Source organism: Nerophis lumbriciformis, linkage group LG28 (genome assembly GCF_033978685.3).
Source record: "Nerophis lumbriciformis linkage group LG28, RoL_Nlum_v2.1, whole genome shotgun sequence".
Taxonomy (NCBI): domain Eukaryota; kingdom Metazoa; phylum Chordata; class Actinopteri; order Syngnathiformes; family Syngnathidae; genus Nerophis; species Nerophis lumbriciformis.
The window spans coordinates 3,159,138-3,181,029 of record NC_084575.2 but is presented as its reverse complement, the minus strand read 5'-3'; the positions used below and the strand labels follow the sequence as shown (position 1 = coordinate 3,181,029).

Here is a 21,892-nt window from a genome sequence, read left to right as displayed (position 1 = left end):
GGCAAGACACTTTACCCACCTGCTCCCAGTGCCACCCACACTGGTTTAAATGTAACTTAGATATTGGGTTTCACAATGTAAAGCGCTTTGAGTCACTTGAGAAAAAGCGCTATATAAATGTAATTCACTTCACTTCACTTCACATATACATTCACTGCACAAACATACATATTTACATAATGTACATATACATCCACTGTACAAACATACATATACACATACTGTACATATACATTCACTGTACAAACATACACATACTGTACATATACATTCACTGTACAAACATACACATACTGTACATATACATTCACTGTACAAACATACATATACACATACTGTACATATACATTCACTGTACAAACATACACATACACATACTGTACATATACATTCACTGTACAAACATACACATACTGTACATATACATTCACTGTACAAACATACATATACACATAATGTACATATACATTCACTGTACAAACATACACATACTGTACATATACATTCACTGTACAAACATACACATACTGTACATATACATTCACTGTACAAACATACACATACTGTACATATACATCCACTGTACAAACATACATATACACATACTGTACATATACATTCACTGAACAAACATACATATACACATTCTGTACATATACGAGTACAAATACATACATACACTCATGCACATAATCACGTTTCATCAAACATATATTAATGTTGTTGCCCTAGGGTAAACTGGGTATAACACATGGCACACTGACAAAGCTTAACCTATTGTTACTATAACAATCTACAAGGTTAATACAGGTTGCTTCTCTTTCTTCCTCTCCATTTTTCTGCATTCTTTCATATCTCAAGTTATCATTACGTACAGTATATCTATTGTTGCATTTAAACAACTGTATTGTTGATAATAAAGGTATAATCTTGGTATTGTTCATTATCAATAGCGCTATTTCTTTTAGTATCTGTATTGCTCCATTTGTAGTGTAATAATGCTCATTGTCATTTCTGTATTATTATTTATTTTCGCTAACTGCTTATTTGATATCATTTTTACCATCATATTTGTACATGTCCTATTTGCTGATGTTGCTCTATTGTTGTTGTTGTTGTGTTTGCTGTTGTTGTTGTTGTCTCTCTGTCTAATCCCCCTCTTGTCCCCACAATTTCCCCCTCTGTCTTTCTTTTTTTCTCTTTCTATCCCCTCCTGCTCCGGCCCGGCTGAACCAAATGATAATATAAATACATTTAATAAAGTCAAATACAAATAAGGCAACAAGAGAAGTATCCTACACTTCTCTTTTGTAAAGTCAATGTGAACAGCTGACATGATCATCTACATCTACTATATGATCATCTATATGATTTGCCTGAGAAGCTGGACAGGACAAAAAAATAAAATTAAAATTAAATAAAATTAAAAAAACACAAAAAGTCAGAGCTCAGGTAAGAACACACTGAACACAGAATAGACATGTCGGCCATCTTGGATTCCTATTCATGCTGTGCGAGTAAACCAAGCACAAGTTGCAACTTAGCAAGAACCAGGAAGTGTTGACCTAACTTGTTATCTTCCACTGCAAGTTGTCTCGCAGCAGCAGTTTCTGTCTTCCAGCCCGCTAAAACAGCCAAGGACGGACTTCAAGCACCTCAACTAAGATAAGACGACAACACGCAGACAAAGTAGAGCCAGGGCGAAATCTCCAGCTCAAGCACATTTGCATTGTGAATAATCACGTATTGTGATACTGGGGTTGCTTGCGTAATATGTGTCCCCTCACCCTAGAAGCAGCCTCAGTGATGTTAACTAGGGAACTCCTGAATAAATAGAGGAGCGCGTGGGACTGCCCCTCAGAGCGTGGTGGGAGACTGTAACTGAATGTGCAGCCCCAAACGTTTCTCCTCATGAGCAAATTGAACTCTGTCTCTGCCTGATTCCTTCCTTCTTGTCTCGTTTAATAGATAGTTCCGTGTTTGAACCTGACGTATTTGTATTCAGTCACGTGACTTCTTCCGGGAAGTGAAAAACATGGTGGTCAACCAAGCCAAGATGGTTGTTGTGCAGCTAGCAGCTCTCTGAATACACAAAGGGCCTAGATCAGGAGCGTGAAACATACGGCCCACGGGCCGGATCAGGCCCTCCAACAGGTTTTATCCAGGCCATGAGATGAGTTTGCTAAGTACAAAAATGAGTCAAAATTTTTGAATGAAAGAAACTGCTGTTCTAAATGTGTCCTCTAGATGTTGCAATAGCAATTCTTTGTATCTTTGTAGATGATGCTACATATGTAAAACACATGTTAGCGCACCAGTCGGGATGATGAGCAAACTACATCAATAACATCCTGTAATTTGATTTTGATATTATTTATTTATCTTGATAGATTGAAAATGAACACCAATGAGTTGACTGATGAACATTATCACATCATTGATTCTTAGAAGACTCATCCAAGTAGGCTTCATCACTTCATGCTCATACACTTCAAGTCTTAAATCTAATCATTGCATTTTAGAGGGGAACTGCACTTTTTGGGAATTTTTCTATTGTTCACAATCTTTATAAAAGACATGATGGTGGATATATATTAAAAAAAAATCCCATTCTAAGTAGGGCTGGGCGATATGGCCTTTTATTAAAATTTCAATTTTTAGTCCATGTCACGATACCCCATATATACCGGTAATTGATTCTGAAAGTGTAAAAAAGGACAACTAAAGATAGAATACTATTGTATGTAAAAAACAAAAACAACATTATGATTTGTACAAATTTCAGAATGTGTTTGTTCTATTTTTAAACAAAGAAAACAGTCTGCAGTTGTCTTTATTTTTAAGTTATCTTGCCGTGATTTTACCAGTCCGGCCAACTTGGAGTAGATCTTCCTCCACGTGGACCCCCATCTAAAATTAGTTTAAACACCCCTGGCCTAGATCTTCCTGCGAAAAGCAGATACGAGAAAAAAATCTAATTATGAAACGGAATAGATCCCTAAAGATTTGTTGAGTAATATCAAGGATTATCCGTCGGTGGCGTTCCCAGACATGTGGAACTATCTTGAGTTCCAGACGTCATTCTACACCACAAAGGAGATGAAAGCTTAAAAAGGCATGGATGGCTACAATTTATTTGTGTGTGGCTGGGTCAAGTAAAATAGTATCAAGACTCTCACTGATAAATCATGCGTAGTTTTTGTTGGAGTAAGGTTGGATTTTATCATTCAACTTTGCGTCTTGCGAGGACGTCCATGTAAACAAACAAGGACAAGGACCCCACATCTGCCACCTGTGACTGCATATCCATTTAACTAACTAACTATTATTCAATCATCACATATTTCATGTTTGTCCTGTTGTTGGTTAATAAAAGTCCACAACCATAAAAGACTTCCAGTAAGATGTGTAATAAGAGCTATAAATGATTTAGATATGATAGTTTTGATGCATATATTTGATTAGGCCAACCTCACATCATGTGGATGGTTGGCATAAGAGCTGCTAAGTAAAATACAGTAACACCTCGTGTGTGTTCTATGTTCTGCAGACGTCCAGCGGGTGTCAGCGGGGAGTCATGAAGAGGAGTGGCACACCAGTGTGGGACAGAAGGAGCTACAGGCCCCCTCCCACATTAAAGAGGAGCAGCTTCATGATGAAGATGAAGCTCAGTCCTTACAGCTTCATCACAGTCAAAGTGAGGAGAACAGAGGGGCGGAGCTTGTAAGTCAACACATCACAGAAGCTGATGGAGAGCATTGTGAAGATATCAAGTCAGAACCAGACAGCATCTTTGCTCCACTGTCAGACATGGACCACATGATGTCACACTCTTCTGATCACAGTGACCACATCCAAAAACCTTTGGAGAGTAAAAATGACTCTAAAGGTGATACGAGACATCACACTAACAACAAACACTTTGACTGCTCTGAATGTGGGAAATCATTTAGACTGAAGAGTGATTGTACAAGACACATGAGAACTCATACTGGAGAGAAACCTTTTACTTGCTCTGTTTGTGAGAAGAGTTTCTCCAGAAAGGGTGACATGACCAGACACATGAGGAGGACACACACTGGAGAGAAACCTTTTGCCTGCTCAGCTTGTGCTAAAAGATTCAACACTAAGTATGCAATGACCTCACACATGAGAACACACACAGGTGAGAAACCTTTTACTTGCTCTGTTTGTAAGAAGAGTTTCTCCAGAAAATGTATCATGATCACACACATGAGACTACACACTGGAGAGAAACCTTATGCTTGCTCATCTTGTGCTAAAACATTCATCACTAAGAAGGAAATTATATTGCACCTTAGAACACACCTACATGAGAAACCTTTTACTTGCTCTTTTTGTAAGAAGAGTTTCTCCAGAAAGGGTATCATGACCACACACATGAGAACACACACTGGAGAGAAACCTTTTGCTTGCTCAGCTTGTGCTAAAAGATTCAACAGTAAGAAATACATGATATTACACATGAGAACACACACAGGTGAGAAACCTTTTACTTGCTCTGTTTGTAAGAAAAGTTTCTCCATCAAGCAAGTCATGACCACACACATGAAAACACACACCGGAGAGAAACCTTTTGCTTGCTCAGCTTGTGCTAAAAGATTCTACACTAAGAAAGAAATGATATTACACATGAGAACACACACAGGTGAGAAACCTTTTACTAGCTCTGTTTGTAAGAAGAGTTTCTCCAGAAAGCAAAACATGACCACACACATGAGAACACACAATGGAAAGAAACCGTTTAGTTGCACTGTGTGTGATAAAAGGTTCAGGTATAAGTATCAGGCCAGTAAACACAAGTGTGTAACAACTGCAGGGATTTAAAAACACTTTAACAGCTGTAACAAACGCACCCAAGTTCTCCGGGTATCTCTGCCACTACGCAAATTAAGGAGTCACGGGTGGGACCTGATATTCAGCTGGGAATAATTAATACAGTAAATAAACACAAGACATGTACCGTATTTTCCGCACCATTAGCCGCACCTAAAATCCACAAATTTACTCAAAAGCTGACAGTGCGGCTTTTAACCCGGTGCGCTTTATATATGGATAAATATTAAGATTCATTTTCATAAAGTTTAGGTCTCGCAACTTCGGTAAACAGCCGCCATCTTTTTTCCCGGTAGAACAGGAAGCGCTTCTTCTTCTACGCAAGCAACCGCCAAGGTAAGCACCCGCCCCCATAGAACAGGAAGCGCTTCTTCTTCTACTGTAAGCAACCACCCGCCCGCGTAGAAGAAGAAAAAGCGCGCGGATATCACCGTACGTTTCATTTCCTTTGTGTGTTTACATCTGTAAAGACCACAAAATGGCTCCTACAAAGCGACAAGGATCCGGTTCATGAAAAGACGCAATCTCTCCATCCGCACACGGATTACTACCGTATTTCACAGCAACTGATATTCCTGTGAACTGCACTGTGGAACGGGAGCACGTACGGTGAATATTCGCACCACAGGGAATGAGAAGTCATCCTTCACTGTGGTTCTAGCTTGCCATGCTAATGAAACTTCCACCCATGGTGATATTCAAAAGGAAGACCTTGCCAAAAGAGACCTTTCCAGCCGGCGTCATCATAAAAGCTAACTCGAAGGGATGGATGAAGAAAAGATGAGCGAGTGGTTAAGGTAAGTTTAAGTTTACGCGAAGAGGCCGGGTGGCTTTTTTCACGCAGCTCTGTCCATGTTGATATACGTATGTTTGTGATTGCACATTTGCGTACATTTTGGGAGTGAACAGAGTTGTTAGAACGCTGGTTTTTAATATATTATTAAAGTTTGACTGACCTATCTGACTGTTTTTTTGACATTCCTTTAGCGCAGTTAGATGCGGCTTACAACACCGGGCGGCTTATAGGTGGACAAAGTTTTGAAATATGCCGTTCATTGAAGGCGCGGCTTTTAACCCAGGGCGCCTTATGGTGCGGAAAATACGGTATAACTATTAGCCACAACACAACCAGGCTTATATTTAATATGCCACAAATTAATCCCGCATAACAAACACCTCCCCCCTCCCGTCCTTATAACCCACCAATACAACTCAAACACCCGCACAAAACACTCAATCCCACAGCCCAAAGTACCGTTCACCTCCCCAAAGTTCATATAACACATATATTTCCCCAAAGTCCCCAAAGTTGCGTACGTGACATGCACATAGCGGCACGCACGTACGTGCAAGCGATGAAATGTTTGGAAGCCGCAGCTGCGTACTCACGGTACCGCGTCTGCGTATCCAACTCAAAGTCCTCCTGGAAAAAGTCTCTGTTGTCCCGGTTCTCCACAGGCCAATGGAAATTCCACAAAAAAGGTAAAGAATGAGGATTCTTCCATGAAGTGGCTCCATAGCAAAAAACGCTGGGTCTGACAGGTGCTCCTAGGTGGTTTATGACGTCAATTTCCGCTTCCGCCCGGTCTGATAGCACCGGATGCCTTTTATATCCCCACATTTTATTACGTTACATATTTATATTAACATGATTTATTTTAATACGCCTGTAACAGTTTATAATGAGTAAATTGATGACATATTAAGTATATATATATATATTTATTTTCCCAGCTGAGCACAAGTTAATTGTGACTGGCAATATTTATTATATATATATACGCCTCGATGGACCACTATGGCCATCACACAGTGATTGTGCTAAATGTAGTTTAAAAACACAGCATGTTTAATATGAATGTATATTTGATGTTGTATGTAGTGCTTCTCATCTTCTAGTCTTATATGTTGTCCTGTACTTACTTTTTAAGTTGTGTGCATGTATTGAATATTATATATGTAGCTACTATTTTATTCTATTTTCTCATCTTTGAAGAGAGGACATCTTATTATTTTCATTGTTTTTTTTCACACATTTTTTCCATTGCATTTTATTGATGTTATTATCCAACTAAAAGTATGAATGAATAAAATGGTAAACAAAATGTGGACTCTGGTAGATTAGCAGCATTGTTACATCATGGATGTTAACTACTGCAAAACATCAACAAAGAAGAAAAATGCTGAAGTTAGCAACACATCACTGAACTTTAGAGCCATCGTGAGTGGAGTTGCTTGTTTTTATTGCTGCATTTGTACTTATTTCACCTCACATCTTCACTTTTAATCCTAAAGTCTTCTTCACATATATTGTTGTAGGCTTCTAACATTTATGTTTCTGATGTGTGTGTGTAGTCTGTGGAAAGGGTTGTTGTCCCTTGTGGATCCAATTGTTCACTTGCACTTATACATCTTCATCATCATCATCATCATCATCATCACCGGCCCACTACTGGACAAAACCTTAGCATTAATGTTTTAATATAAGTGTGACCTCATTATTCCTTGATAATAAGACTAAAAATACAGATTTAAGCACTGTATTAGAGTGCTTCTTGTAGTACTCCAACTCGCCACACTGAGAAGTGGGGGCGATCATGAGCTAGCAGATGCATGTTGCTATCATGTTTTATCAGCGAGGAAGACAGCATTTGTGTTTACTTTTTGTCAGATCCAAGTTTTAATGCTGTGCTGAATAAATGAATCACTATGGCTGCCAATATGGAGGATTATTTATATATTTAAGATTAAATACTTCTCTTAACAGCTAGAAAAATGACACCACAATAAAAGTGAAAGCAGCAGGACTCAGTTAATATTTTATTAATTGACTAATTAATAAACTATAAAGAGTAACATGACAGTGGATATTTCAGAAGAGTTGACTAAAAAGTGTAAAATGGGAATGCTATATAAAATGCTTAACATAGACTGATACTGATACTGTGTAATCATTTATTTGTCCTAACATTATTTTGGGATATAAATTGATGTCCCCCCCAATGTTAAACTCATTTCTACGCTCACTGTGTGAAGACTGGAGGTTAATGTACTAATAAAGTAAAAACATGTAGCACAAATGATGTGTATATATGTTAGCCAATAACAAGTCCGCCTGTAAGGCACACAAACACATTTATTCAACATCGTTATGATGGAACATGGAAGATGCTAACGTTAAGCTAACTAGCGAGGTGATGCTGTGAAGAGCTGCTCCGCAAAGTTGGCATACAACCAAAAATTACTTTAAAATGTTATTATTAATGTTCACTTTCAATGTATTTATTTGGAACATGTCAAAACTTTACAAGCACAACTTTTGCTCAAGTGATCAAGCGTCCAACATGAGTGGAAGAAGCAGAGCTTGTCTGGTCCCCCCCAGTGTAAAAACTAAATGCTTGTCTGGTCCCCCCCAGTGTAAAAAGAAAATGCTTGTCTGGTCCCCCCCAGTGTAAAAACTAAATGCTTGTCTGGTCCCCCCCAGTGTAAAAACAAACTAAATGCCACTCAATGATGTGTTGAGTTGAGTTGAGTGTATTTATTTATATGTCACATTTAAAACAAGCTCAGTTGGCCAAAGTGCTGTACAGACATAAGACATAAGGTGCACATAGTGTCACATTAAAGGCCTACTGAAATTAAATGTTCTTATTTAAACGGGGATAGCAGGTCCATTCTATTTGTCATACTTGATCATTTCGCGATATTGCCATATTTTTGCTGAAAGGATTTAGTAGAGAACAATGACGATGAAGTTCGCAACTTTAGGTCGCTGATAAAAAAGCCTTGCCTGTACCGGAAGTAGCAGACGAGTAGCGTGACGTCACAGGTTGTGGAGCTCCTCACATCTGCACATTGTTTACAATCATGGCCACCAGCAGCGTGAGCGATTCGGACAGAGAAAGCGACGATTGCCCCATTAATTTGAGCGAGGATGAAAGATTTGTAGATGAGGAAAGTGAGAGTGAAGGACTAGAGGGCAGTGAGAGCGATTCAGATAGGGAAGATGCTGTGAGAGGCGGGTGGGACCTGATATTCAGCTGGGAATGACTAAAACAGTAAATAAACACAATAATTATTTATACTCTATTAGCCACAACACAACCAGGCTTATATTTAATATGCCACAAATTAATCCCGCATAACAAACACCTCCCCCCTCCCGTCCATATAACCCGCCAATACAACTCAAACACCTGCACAACACACTCAATCCCACAGCCCAAAGTACCTTTCACCTCCCCAAAGTTCATACAGCACATGTATTTCCCCAAAGTTACGTACGTGACATGCTCATAGCGGCACGCACGCACAGGCAAGCGATCAAATATTTGGAAGCCGCAGCTGCGTACTCTTGGTAGCGCTTATCCAACTCAAAGTCCTCCTGGTATGAGTCTATGTTGTCCCAGTTCTCCACAGGCCAATGTGTATCCAACTCAAAGTCCTCCTGGTAAGAGTCTCTGTTGTCCCAGTTCTCCACAGGCCAATGTGTCTCCAACTCAAAGTCCTCCTGGTAAGAGTCTATGTTGTCCCAGTTCTCCACAGGCCAATGTGTCTCCAACTCAAAGTCCTCCTGGTAATAGTCTCTGTTGTCCCAGTTCTCCACAGGCCAATGTGTCTCCAACTCAAAGTCCTCCTGGTAAGAGTCTATGCTGTCCCAGTTCTCCACAGGCCAATGTGTATCCAACTCAAAGTCCTCCTGGTAAGAGTCTATGTTGTCCCAGTTCTCTACAGGCCAATGTGTCTCCAACTCAAAGTCCTCCTGGTAAGAGTCTCTGTTGTCCCAGTTCTCCACAGGCCAATGTGTCTCCAACTCAAAGTCCTCCTGGTAAGAGTCTATGTTGTCCCAGTTCTCCACAGGCCAATGTGTATCCAACTCAAAGTCCTCCTGGTAAGAGTCTCTGTTGTCCCAGTTCTCCACAGGCCAATGTGTCTCCAACTCAAAGTCCTCCTGGTAAGAGTCTCTGTTGTCCCAGTTCTCCACAGGCCAATGTGTCTGCAACTCAAAGTCCTCCTGGTAAGAGTCTATGTTGTCCCAGTTCTCCACAGGCCAATGTGTCTCCAACTCAAAGTCCTCCTGGTAAGAGTCTCTGTTGTCCCAGTTCTCCACAGGCCAATGTGTATCCAACTCAAAGTCCTCCTGGTAAGAGTCTCTGTTGTCCCAGTTCTCCACAGGCCAATGTGTCTCCAACTCAAAGTCCTCCTGGTAAGAGTCTCTGTTGTCCCAGTTCTCCACAGGCCAATGTGTCTCCAACTCAAAGTCCTCCTGGTAAGAGTCTCTGTTGTCCCAGTTCTCCACAGGCCAATGTGTATCCAACTCAAAGTCCTCCTGGTAAGAGTCTCTGTTGTCCCAGTTCTCCACAGGCCAATGTGTATCCAACTCAAAGTCCTCCTGGTAAGAGTCTATGTTGTCCCAGTTCTCCACAGGCCAATGTGTCTCCAACTCAAAGTCCTCCTGGTAAGAGTCTCTGTTGTCCCAGTTCTCCACAGGCCAATGTGTCTCCAACTCAAAGTCCTCCTGGTAAGAGTCTATGTTGTCCCAGTTCTCCACAGGCCAATGTGTCTCCAACTCAAAGTCCTCCTGGTAAGAGTCTATGTTGTCCCAGTTCTCCACAGGCCAATGTGTATCCAACTCAAAGTCCTCCTGGTAAGAGTCTATGTTGTCCCAGTTCTCCACAGGCCAATGTGTCTCCAACTCAAAGTCCTCCTGGTAAGAGTCTCTGTTGTCCCAGTTCTCCACAGGCCAATGTGTCTCCAACTCAAAGTCCTCCTGGTAAGAGTCTCTGTTGTCCCAGTTCTCCACAGGCCAATGTGTATCCAACTCAAAGTCCTCCTGGTAAGAGTCTCTGTTGTCCCAGTTCTCCACAGGCCAATGTGTCTCCAACTCAAAGTCCTCCTGGTAAGAGTCTATGTTGTCCCAGTTCTCCACAGGCCAATGTGTATCCAACTCAAAGTCCTCCTGGTAAGAGTCTATGTTGTCCCAGTTCTCCACAGGCCAATGTGTCTCCAACTCAAAGTCCTCCTGGTAAGAGTCTCTGTTGTCCCAGTTCTCCACAGGCCAATGTGTCTCCAACTCAAAGTCCTCCTGGTAAGAGTCTCTGTTGTCCCAGTTCTCCACAGGCCAATGTGTATCCAACTCAAAGTCCTCCTGGTAAGAGTCTCTGTTGTCCCAGTTCTCCACAGGCCAATGTGTATCCAACTCAAAGTCCTCCTGGTAAGAGTCTATGTTGTCCCAGTTCTCCACAGGCCAATGTGTCTCCAACTCAAAGTCCTCCTGGTAAGAGTCTCTGTTGTCCCAATTCTCCACAGGCCAATGTGTCTCCAACTCAAAGTCCTCCTGGTAAGAGTCTCTGTTGTCCCAGTTCTCCACAGGCCAATGTGTATTCAACTCAAAGTCCTCCTGGTAAGAGTCTCTGTTGTCCCAGTTCTCCACAGGCCAATGTGTATCCAACTCAAAGTCCTCCTGGTAAGAGTCTCTGTTGTCCCAGTTCTCCACAGGCCAATGTGTCTCCAACTCAAAGTCCTCCTGGTAAGAGTCTATGTTGTCCCAGTTCTCCACAGGCCAATGTGTATCCAACTCAAAGTCCTCCTGGTAAGAGTCTATGTTGTCCCAGTTCTCCACAGGCCAATGTGTCTCCAACTCAAAGTCCTCCTGGTAAGAGTCTCTGTTGTCCCAGTTCTCCACAGGCCAATGTGTCTCCAACTCAAAGTCCTCCTGGTAAGAGTCTCTGTTGTCCCAGTTCTCCACAGGCCAATGTGTCTCCAACTCAAAGTCCTCCTGGTAAGAGTCTCTGTTGTCCCAGTTCTCCACAGGCCAATGTGTCTCCAACTCAAAGTCCTCCTGGTAAGAGTCTCTGTTGTCCCAGTTCTCCACAGGCCAATGTGTATCCAACTCAAAGTCCTCCTGGTAAGAGTCTCTGTTGTCCCAGTTCTCCACAGGCCAATGTGTCTCCAACTCAAAGTCCTCCTGGTAAGTGTCTCTGTTGTCCCAGTTCTCCACAGGCCAATGTGTCTCCAACTCAAAGTCCTCCTGGTAAGAGTCTATGTTGTCCCAGTTCTCCACAGGCCAATGTGTCTCCAACTCAAAGTCCTCCTGGTAAGAGTCTATGTTGTCCCAGTTCTCCACAGGCCAATGTGTATCCAACTCAAAGTCCTCCTGGTAAGAGTCTATGTTGTCCCAGTTCTCCACAGGCCAATGTGTCTCCAACTCAAAGTCCTCCTGGTAAGAGTCTCTGTTGTCCCAGTTCTCCACAGGCCAATGTGTATTCAACTCAAAGTCCTCCTGGTAAGAGTCTCTGTTGTCCCAGTTCTCCACAGGCCAATGTGTATCCAACTCAAAGTCCTCCTGGTAAGAGTCTCTGTTGTCCCAGTTCTCCACAGGCCAATGTCTCTCCAACTCAAAGTCCTCCTGGTAAGGGTCTCTGTTGTCCCAGTTCTCCACAGGCCAATGTGTCTCCAACTCAAAGTCCTCCTGGTAAGAGTCTATGTTGTCCCAGTTCTCCACAGGCCAATGTGTCTCCAACTCAAAGTCCTCCTGGTAAGAGTCTATGTTGTCCCAGTTCTCCACAGGCCAATGTGTATCCAACTCAAAGTCCTCCTGGTAAGAGTCTATGTTGTCCCAGTTCTCCACAGGCCAATGTGTCTCCAACTCAAAGTCCTCCTGGTAAGAGTCTCTGTTGTCCCAGTTCTCCACAGGCCAATGTGTATCCAACTCAAAGTCATCCTGGTAAGAGTCTCTGTTGTCCCAGTTCTCCACAGGCCAATGTCTCTCCAACTCAAAGTCCTCCTGGTAAGGGTCTCTGTTGTCCCAGTTCTCCACAGGCCAATGTGTCTCCAACTCAAAGTCCTCCTGGTAAGAGTCTATGTTGTCCCAGTTCTCCACAGGCCAATGTGTCTCCAACTCAAAGTCCTCCTGGTAAGAGTCTATGTTGTCCCAGTTCTCCACAGGCCAATGTGTATCCAACTCAAAGTCCTCCTGGTAAGAGTCTATGTTGTCCCAGTTCTCCACAGGCCAATGTGTCTCCAACTCAAAGTCCTCCTGGTAAGAGTCTCTGTTGTCCCAGTTCTCCACAGGCCAATGTGTATCCAACTCAAAGTCATCCTGGTAAGAGTCTCTGTTGTCCTAGTTCTCCACAGGCCAATGTGTATCCAACTCAAAGTCCTCCTGGTAAGAGTCTATGTTGTCCCAGTTCTCCACAGGCCAATGTGTCTCCAACTCAAAGTCCTCCTGGTAAGGGTCTCTGTTGTCCCAGTTCTCCACAGGCCAATGTGTCTCCAACTCAAAGTCCTCCTGGTAAGAGTCTCTGTTGTCCCAGTTCTCCACAGGCCAATGTGTCTCCAACTCAAAGTCCTCCTGGTAAGAGTCTCTGTTGTCCCAGTTCTCCACAGGCCAATGTGTATCCAACTCAAAGTCCTCCTGGTAAGAGTCTCTGTTGTCCCAGTTCTCCACAGGCCAATGTGTATCCAACTCAAAGTCCTCCTGGTAAGAGTCTCTGTTGTCCTAGTTCTCCACAGGCCAATGTGTATCCAACTCAAAGTCCTCCTGGTAAGAGTCTCTGTTGTCCCAGTTCTCCACAAGCCAATGGTAAAGCTTGACTGTCATCGTTCGGGAATGTAAACAATGAAACACCGGCTACAACGTAGCCGCTACGTGTTTGTGTTGCTGCAGTCGGGCGCTAATACACCGCTTCCCACCTACAGCTTTCTTCTTTGCTGTCTCCTTTGTTCATTAAACAAATTGTAAAACATTCACAAACACAGATGTCCAGAATACTGTGGAATTTTGCGATGTAAACAGACGACTTAATAGCTGGCCACCATGCTGTCCCATACCGAGACGTTTTCAGCAGGATATTTCGCAGGAAATTTAAAATTGCACTTTATAAGTTAACCCGGCCGTATTGGCATGTGTTGCAATGTTAAGATTTCATCATTGATGTATAAACTATCAGACTGCGTGGTCGGTAGTAGTGGCTTTCAGTAGGCCTTTAACATGGTAACATAGAAGGATGAATACAATATAATAGTAAAATATACCTTAAATAGAACTGCAGAATATATCATCTATAATACTAAAATGTAATAAATTAATAAAAAAGGATAAAACAAGAAATAAACAAAACAAGCAAGACATCCTGCCTAACTGGATATGAACGCCAGTAGGCCAAAAGGTGAACCAGGAAAAAGTGGCTAGAGAGTGATTTTGGCGGGGGTTTTTTTTTAGAGCCATAAATGTATAAAAATAGGAATTACCAAAAAACGAAAATCTTATGCAGCTGTTTTGTCTTGTAAATGTATTTACATTCATTCTGGAAACAGAATCTCTCTCACAAATGGACATTAATACATATACCTAACATTTGAGACAAGTATTTTAGCATTGCTATACTTTCATTTGAATTGAAACCATGAAACAAAGAAAATGAAAAAAAGGCTTCCAAATAAGTGAATAGCAAGCTGTACAATTGAACATACACATGGTACATTTTGCTAAACAATGATGTTTTATACATTCAACATTTCAGTAGATACTGTGTTATAAGAGGAAGTCAAAAATACAATCAAATAAAGAAAACCACAATGGCTGACATCAATCAAAATATGTAATAATAGGCCGTAAGGTGAAGCCGTGTTTGGTGTCATGTGGTTCTCATGTCTGGCCACTAAATCATTGTTGCTTCTTAAAAAAGATATTTTGCTTTTCAATGAGAAAAAAAAAGTTCTCCACTGGACATCCAGGCAATTTTTTAAATGAGTCTTTAAAGTGGGGACTATTTCTTGCTTGGCGTAACAATATATTCGTCTCAAGAGGTGACCTTTTTGTCACGTGCTTCACATTCCACCAATCAGGTAGCCGCACAGATCCAAGATGGCCATGTCAACAACGTCTAGCGATGAAGAGGAAAATACTCTAAAACAATAAAAACGTTCTAAAAAAGAAGAACAAAATATGCTACATGCATGTTACGTCTGTTAGGAATGAAGAGGTGAATGATGTCACTATCACAAGGTGGAATACTTACAGGAATTGTTTGAAACGCTGACTTTGCTGTGATGGAGAGTCTCATCAAGTAGTCCAGACATTCACATCCTGTATCCATGTGGAATTTAAAGATATTCCTGATGACTAATCCTGTATCCATGTGGAATTTAAAGATATTCCTGATGACAAATCCTGTATCCATGTTGAATTTAAAGATATTCCTGATGACAAATCCTGTATTAATGTTGAATTTAAAGATATTCCTGATGACAAATCCTGTATCCATGTTGAATTTAAAGATATTCCTTATGACAAATCCTGTATCCATGTTGAATTCAAAGATATTCCTGATGACAAATCCTGTATCCATGTTGTTAGATAACCATCACCCAACCATGCAAATTTTGCATTTCCTTTGGAAATCGAGGTCCCAGAGTCTGGAGGAAGACAGGAGAGGCACAGGATCCACGTTGCCTGAAGTCTAGTGTAAAGTTTCCACCATCAGTGATGGTTTGGGGTGCCATGTCATCGGCTGGTGTCGGTCCACTCTGTTTCCTGAGATCCAGGGTCAACGCAGCCGTCTACCAGCAACTTTTAGAGCACTTCATGCTTCCTGCTGCTGACCTGCTCTATGGAGATGGAGATTTCAAGTTCCAACAGGACTTGGCGCCTGCACACAGCGCAAAATCTACCCGTGCCTGGTTTACGGACCATGGTATTTCTGTTCTAAATTGGCACGCCAACTCCCCTGACCTTAGCCCCATAGAAAATCTGTGGGGTATTGTGAAAAGGAAGATGCAGAATGCCAGACCCAAAAACGCAGAAGAGTTGAAGGCCACTATCAGAGCAACCTGGGCTCTCATAACACCTGAGCAGTGCCAGAAACTCATCGACTCTATGCCACGCCGCATTAACGCAGTAATTGAGGCAAAAGGAGCTCCAACCAAGTATTGAGTATTGTACATGCTCATATTTTTCATTTTCATACTTTTCAGTTGGCCAACATTTCTAAAAATCCCTTTTTTGTATTAGCCTTAAGTAATATTCTAATTTTGTGACACACGGAATTTTGGATTTTCATTTGTTGCCACTTCAAATCATCAAAATTAAATGAAATAAACATTTGAATGCATCAGTCTGTGTGCAATGAATAAATATAATGTACAAATTGCACCTTTTGAATGCAATTACTGAAATAAATCAAGTTTTTCAAAATATTCTAATTTACTGGCTTTTACCTGTGTATATATATATATATATATATATATATATATATATATATATGTGTATATATATATATATATATATATATATATATATATATATATATATATATATATATATATATATATATATATATAATATTTGAAATTGTCCAGTAAATAAGTTCAGCAAGCAGCCATGAACATAATGCAATTACTGCAGCATGATCCTTTAGGCAACCACATCCCTATAGAGAAGGACCTGTGGCACAGAAATAGCTGTTTTACTCCACAGGGCCTCCGCCCGTTTGCCACTACCAGCTTACGAGACTCTGACTCTGTCTTTTCTTGCACTTACCAGTGATTGCAAACAAAAATAAAAATTCAAAGAGCCCCATTGTTTATTCAAAAAGTTGTAGTGTGTTGAGCTCCGAGGACCACAATATATGTAAATAAGAATGGGTAAGACTATTTCATGCTACTGTGTAACACAAACTATTAACTTAGCAGATATTCCTTGAAGAAAGTGTGTGGATCTTCATTGAGGTAGATAACAAGGCTTCTCAGGATGCACTCCCTCCTGATGTCAATGTCGTCACACTAAAGCAGGGTGGAAAATCTCAACAGAATGTAGCTAAATATTGGTGCAACAGTGGCACAGGGAGGGGGGCAAGTTGACTAGAGGGTGTAAAGAAAACTAGATAAACCAGCACAGCTTCTGAAGACTAGAGTATAACATCTGTAACATATTTCTGAGCAGGGCACACAACCATAAAGGCCACAAACCAGCTTGTAGTTGCTTTGCACACCAAAAAAGTGGATGAATGAAAGGGAAACACTAAACTATTTTGCACAATGCTTAGGCCACTTACTATATATAAATAAATCAATTCAATAAAACAGTTCTACCATTTCTACTTACCAAATCTATGTTTGCCAGAACTTCTTTGATTTGTTGCCCCTTCACTCCTCCTCTGCTTTTGAAGATGTGCATCAGCTTGAGTGAAAAGTGGTGCAGTTGTGACACAAACTTTGACTGCAGTGGCTTTGTAGTTGTCACGACTAGAACTATGGCGTGATTTGTTCTCCCGAAGTGCAAGTGATTTGGACCAGACATGGCGTGAAGGTGAATAGATGATTTATTTTAACACTATATATAAAAAAGGAAGGTACAAAACTGGGCTATTGAAAACAAAACTTGCACATAGGCAGAAACTGTGAACAATTAAACAAAAACACTAACTGTGGCATTAATAAACAAAAAACTTACTTGGCATGGACTGTGAAGTGCGCAGAGGTAAGAGTGTGACACGGGTATGAATCCGGATGTCGCCAGAAAGACAAACTGAAAACAATGAACTTAAATACTACAGACATGATTAGTGAAAACAGGTGCGTGACTCAAAACGTGAAACAGGTGCGTGACGTGACAGGTGAAAACTAATGGTTGATACGGTGACAAAACAAACAAAAGTGCACAAAAAGTCCAAAAACAAAACCGAACATGACTAAAACAAAACATGATCACACAGTCATGACAGTAGTGATCCACAAGAACTCCTCATTTATCTGAAAAATATTCAATAAAATGTATTTAGAAAAATTTGCCATTTTCTTACAGTTAAATACATAAAAATACAAGTTAACTTACTTCACTCTGCTGGAACAGGGAAGGCCACCGGTTTTTGAATCCCTCTATCACGGGCCTCTGTTCAACGACCTCTCGTCGTCTGTGGGAGAAGGTTTTTTCCATTTTTGCTTTTATCACCACTTCATTGTCACACTTTTTTATTTCTGACAACAAAGCCATTCTCTCACTTTCCAAGCTTTCTGTGGTTTGGCCTTTTGGGTGCAGTGGTATGTAGTAAACTTTAGCCTTTGTCGCTTGTAAGCGTCAATATATACCTTGATGTTGCAGAAAAAAGACCATATATTTTTTTAACCGATTTCCGAAGTCTAAATGGGTGAACTTTGGCGGCGAATTAAACGCCTTTCTAATATTCGTTCTCGGAGCGATGACGTCACATCGGGAAGCAATCCGCCATTTCTCAAACACCGAGTCAAAACAACTCTGTTTTTTTACGTTTTTTCGACTGTTTTCCATACCTTGGAGACATCATGCCTCGTCGGTGTGTTGTCGGAGGGTGTAACAACACGAACAGGGACGGATTCAAGTTGCACCAGTGGCCCAAAGATGCCAAAGTGGCAAGAAATTGGATGAAATTTGTTCAAAATACGAGGCTGTGGGGAAAGCCGACGAAATGGTCAGTCGTTTGTTCCGCACACTTTACCGACGAAAGCTATGCTACGACAGAGATGGCAAGAATGTGTGGATATCCTGCGACACTCAAAGCAGATGCATTTCCAACGATAAAGTCAAAGAAATCTGCCGCCAGACCCCCATTGAATCTGCCGGAGTGTGTGAGTAATTCAGGGACAAAGGACCTCGGTAGCATGGCAAGCAATGGCGGCAGTTTGTTCCCGCAGACGAGCGAGCTAAACCCCCTGGATGTCTTGGCTCACACCGTCAAGAGAAGAATATCGACCCTTGCTTCCCTGGCCTGCTGACATGAGGGTATGTCTACAGAATATATTAATTGATGAAAATTGGACTGTCTGCACTCTTAAAGTGCATGTTGTTGCCAAATGTATTTCATATGCTGTAAACCTAGTTCATAGTTGTTAGTTTCCTTTAATGCCAAACAAACACATACCAATCGTTGGTTAGAAGGCGATCGCCGAATTCATCCTCGCTTTCGCTACCTGCCTCCACACTACAACCATCCGTTTCAATACATTCGTAATCTGTTGAATCGCTTAAGCCGCTGAAATCCGAGTCTGAATCCGAGCTAATGTCGCTATAGCTTGCTGTTCTTTCCGCCATGTGTGTTTGTATTGGCATCACTATGTGACGTCACAGGAAAATGGACGGGTGTATATAACGATGGTTAAAATCAGGCACTTTGAAGCTTTTTTTAGGGATATTGCGTGATGGGTAAAATTTTGAAAAAAACTTCGAAAAATATAATAAGCCACTGGGAACTGATTTTTAATGGTTTTAACCCTTCTGAAATTGTGATAATGTTCCCCTTTAAAAATATACATGGAACCGTTTCATTACGCCTCAGATGTCGATTTTTGTGTTGAAAATAATCTCTTTTTGTCGTTAGGTCTTTGCATGTGGGAGTTTGCTGTTTACCATGAACTTTGTATGTATGATTTAGTAGCTTACTAAAACTGCATGTGCAATGTGTATATGGACATGGATAGCGATAACTGCCTCTTAAATGCCCATGAGTCTGCCTAAAATGCTGCAACAACAAATACCTGCTTGCTAGTTCCAAGCTGCATTCTTTACACTGCCACAATCATAATCCTGAAATAGAGACTAAAGAGAATTAGCATGTATCACATCAAAAGGATGACAATGATAGAGATCACCAAACACATAACCTATTACTTACAATCACGAGGCTGCCACGAGGAGCTTGGTAACACTTAACATTAGGAGGCTGCCACATGAAGCTTGAAAACAATGATCTCTCTGCAAAAGATGATGGTCTGCCCAGGACTGCCTCGGCTACTTCCATGTAAGCCTTCTCCATTACTCTGAAGTCGCGTTCCACCTCTTCATCTTCCACTCCACCCTGCTTCTCCTCCTCCAAGACTTGGTACCTATTTCTTAGACTGATGGGAAATGTCTTCCAGATGTTTTCCTTCCTCAGCTTTGCCGCGTCATACCTGACTCTGGCGCTTTTCTTCTCATTAGGTTTTCTCTTAAGCCTCAGCCTAATTGTTGTGCAAACCAAATAGTGGTCCCTTCCGATGTCTGCAGACCTGTATGCTCTTGTATATCGATCTATTTTCTACCGCTTGTCCCTTTTTGGGGTTGCGGGGAATGCTGGAGCCTATCTCAGCTGCATTCGGGCGGAATTCGGGGTACACCCTGGACAAGTCGCCACCTCATCGCAGGGCCAACACAGATAGACAGACAACATTCACACTCACTTTTACAAACTAGGGACCAATTAGTGTTGCCAATCAACCTATCCCCAGGTGCATGTCTTTGGAGGTGGGAGGAAGCCGGAGTACCCGGAGAGAACCCACGCAGTCACGGGGAGAACATGCAAATTCCACACAGAAAGATCCTGAGCCCGGGATTGAACCCAGGACTGCTCAGGACCTTCATATTGTGAGGTATATGCACTAACCCCTCTACCACAGTGCTGCTCGCTCTTGTATATCATCTACTGAATTTCTGAAACGCTTATTGACAAGTGTATGATCTATCTGATTCTTGGTCTTCCCATCTGGAGATACCCATGTTGCCTTGAGTATGTATTTTTGTGGGAACCGAGTCCCAGTTATGACCAGCTCATTCATGTCACACATTTCGCAGAGTCGTTCTCCATTGTTGTTCCTTCTTCCGAGCCCATGTTTGCCCATGACTCTCTCATAACCCTGTCACAATCAACATGTCGTGTTTGTTCCTCCTGTCTTGTAGAAATCGTCTTTAGCTTGTTCTTCTGCATATTCTGTTGGGGCATAGGTGTGTATGAAAGTCAGTTTGATGTGTTGGTAATGGTACCTGGCTTAAATATTTATTTCGTTGACAGGTGTCCAATCAATCAGGGCTCTTGCTGCAGTTTTTGACATTAGTATGCCTACGCCTTGCCTGTGGTTGTCGTCGTCTCTTCCAGAGTAAATGATTGTTTCTCCTTCTGCCAATTCTACTTTTCCTTGTTCTGTCCAGTGTGTTTAGCAGATTCTTATGATGTCGATTCCTTTGGTGGTTAGTTATTTTGCTGCCAGTGCTATATTGCCACTTGTGTAAAGTGTTCGAACATTCCAATTTCCAATCTTCATCGTTTTTCTGGGGTGCAGCAGTAGCTTTTTCGGCCTTAGGGCGTCCCGTTGGTTCTGTTGGCTTCGGCCCTTGGGTCATGGTGTCTCTCTCATTTCGAGGACTGGCTACAGCATTTCCCGCTAGTGAATTTGCTCTGCTGTGGGTTTCTGTAATAAACTCTTTTTTACGGGAGCAGGTTATTGGCCCTAAATCCAACCCCTAACCTGGAGAACTGGTGGGATCACTCTTGGTCTGGTCTCTACCCTTCGACCTGTTCGGCATGGGAGACCCTGCCAGGAGTATTAGACTCCAGCCGACATAGCTCTTGAGGTCATGGCGGCGCGCGAATCATCTCATCACGATAAGGTAGTGATGCCGTCGGGGTGGAAAATCACATAGAAAAACTAGGAAAAAGGCAGCTATCAAAGACCAAAACGGTTAGCAACCAGATGGGTTGAATATGTAACTGAGCTTTATGATGACACAAACTGAGCAGAAATGCAATTTATAGAGTTAACTGATGGACATAATATTATAACAGGGGAAGTAATAACTGCAATATTTACAATAAAGAAAGGAAAAGCTAACGGTCCAGATGATATACCAACAGAATCATCACTGAAAGCTCTAAATGAACATGATACCGTATTTTCCGGACTATAAAGCACAGTTAAAATTCATAATTTTTTAAAAAAATCGACAGAATAATTCTGGTTGTGCTTACCGATTTTGAAGCTATTTTATTTGGTGCATGAGAATATAGAACATAACACACGGTGCTTAAAGATCTGTCAAAATGTTTTAGTACGACTTTGGTAAGCTAAGAAGCAGCAACGCTTGATGGATTGTCGGAGCATTACGGCTAGCGTAGTCAGAGGTGCTATGATTCAACATACAGCTTTTATTATGGTGTGTGTATAAGGACCGCAAAATGGCACCTATTAGGAGACATTATATGGCGTTTTGTTACACAATATTATGAAAAATCAACTTTTCTTACCTTCT

At 41.5% G+C, this 21,892-nt stretch overlaps 2 protein-coding genes across 2 annotated transcripts in view; one reads left to right on the top strand and one right to left on the bottom strand.

Annotated features, from left to right (window-relative positions):
* The window catches only part of LOC133570591 (uncharacterized), a 463,307-nt gene that overhangs the window by 373,397 nt on the left and 68,018 nt on the right, over positions 1–21,892 (bottom strand). The window lies entirely within an intron of this gene.
* On the top strand, positions 1,481–21,216 carry LOC140680145 (uncharacterized). The gene is made up of 3 exons (XM_072916519.1): positions 1,481–1,517; positions 3,551–4,796; positions 21,084–21,216. The coding sequence occupies exons 1-3, from the start codon at positions 1,481–1,483 to the stop codon at positions 21,214–21,216; spliced, it is 1,416 nt and encodes a 471-aa protein (XP_072772620.1).

Excerpts from the sequence above, each read along its gene's own strand:
- LOC140680145 (XM_072916519.1), top strand. The coding sequence starts at position 1,481 with ATGTCGGCCATCTTGGATTCCTATTCATGCTGTGCGA. Across the intron at positions 1,518-3,550 it reads TTCCTATTCATGCTGTGCGA|ACGTCCAGCGGGTGTCAGCG; the intron begins GTAAACCAAGCA and ends TATGTTCTGCAG. Across the intron at positions 4,797-21,083 it reads GTGTGTGATAAAAGGTTCAG|GTTATTGGCCCTAAATCCAA; the intron begins GTATAAGTATCA and ends TTACGGGAGCAG.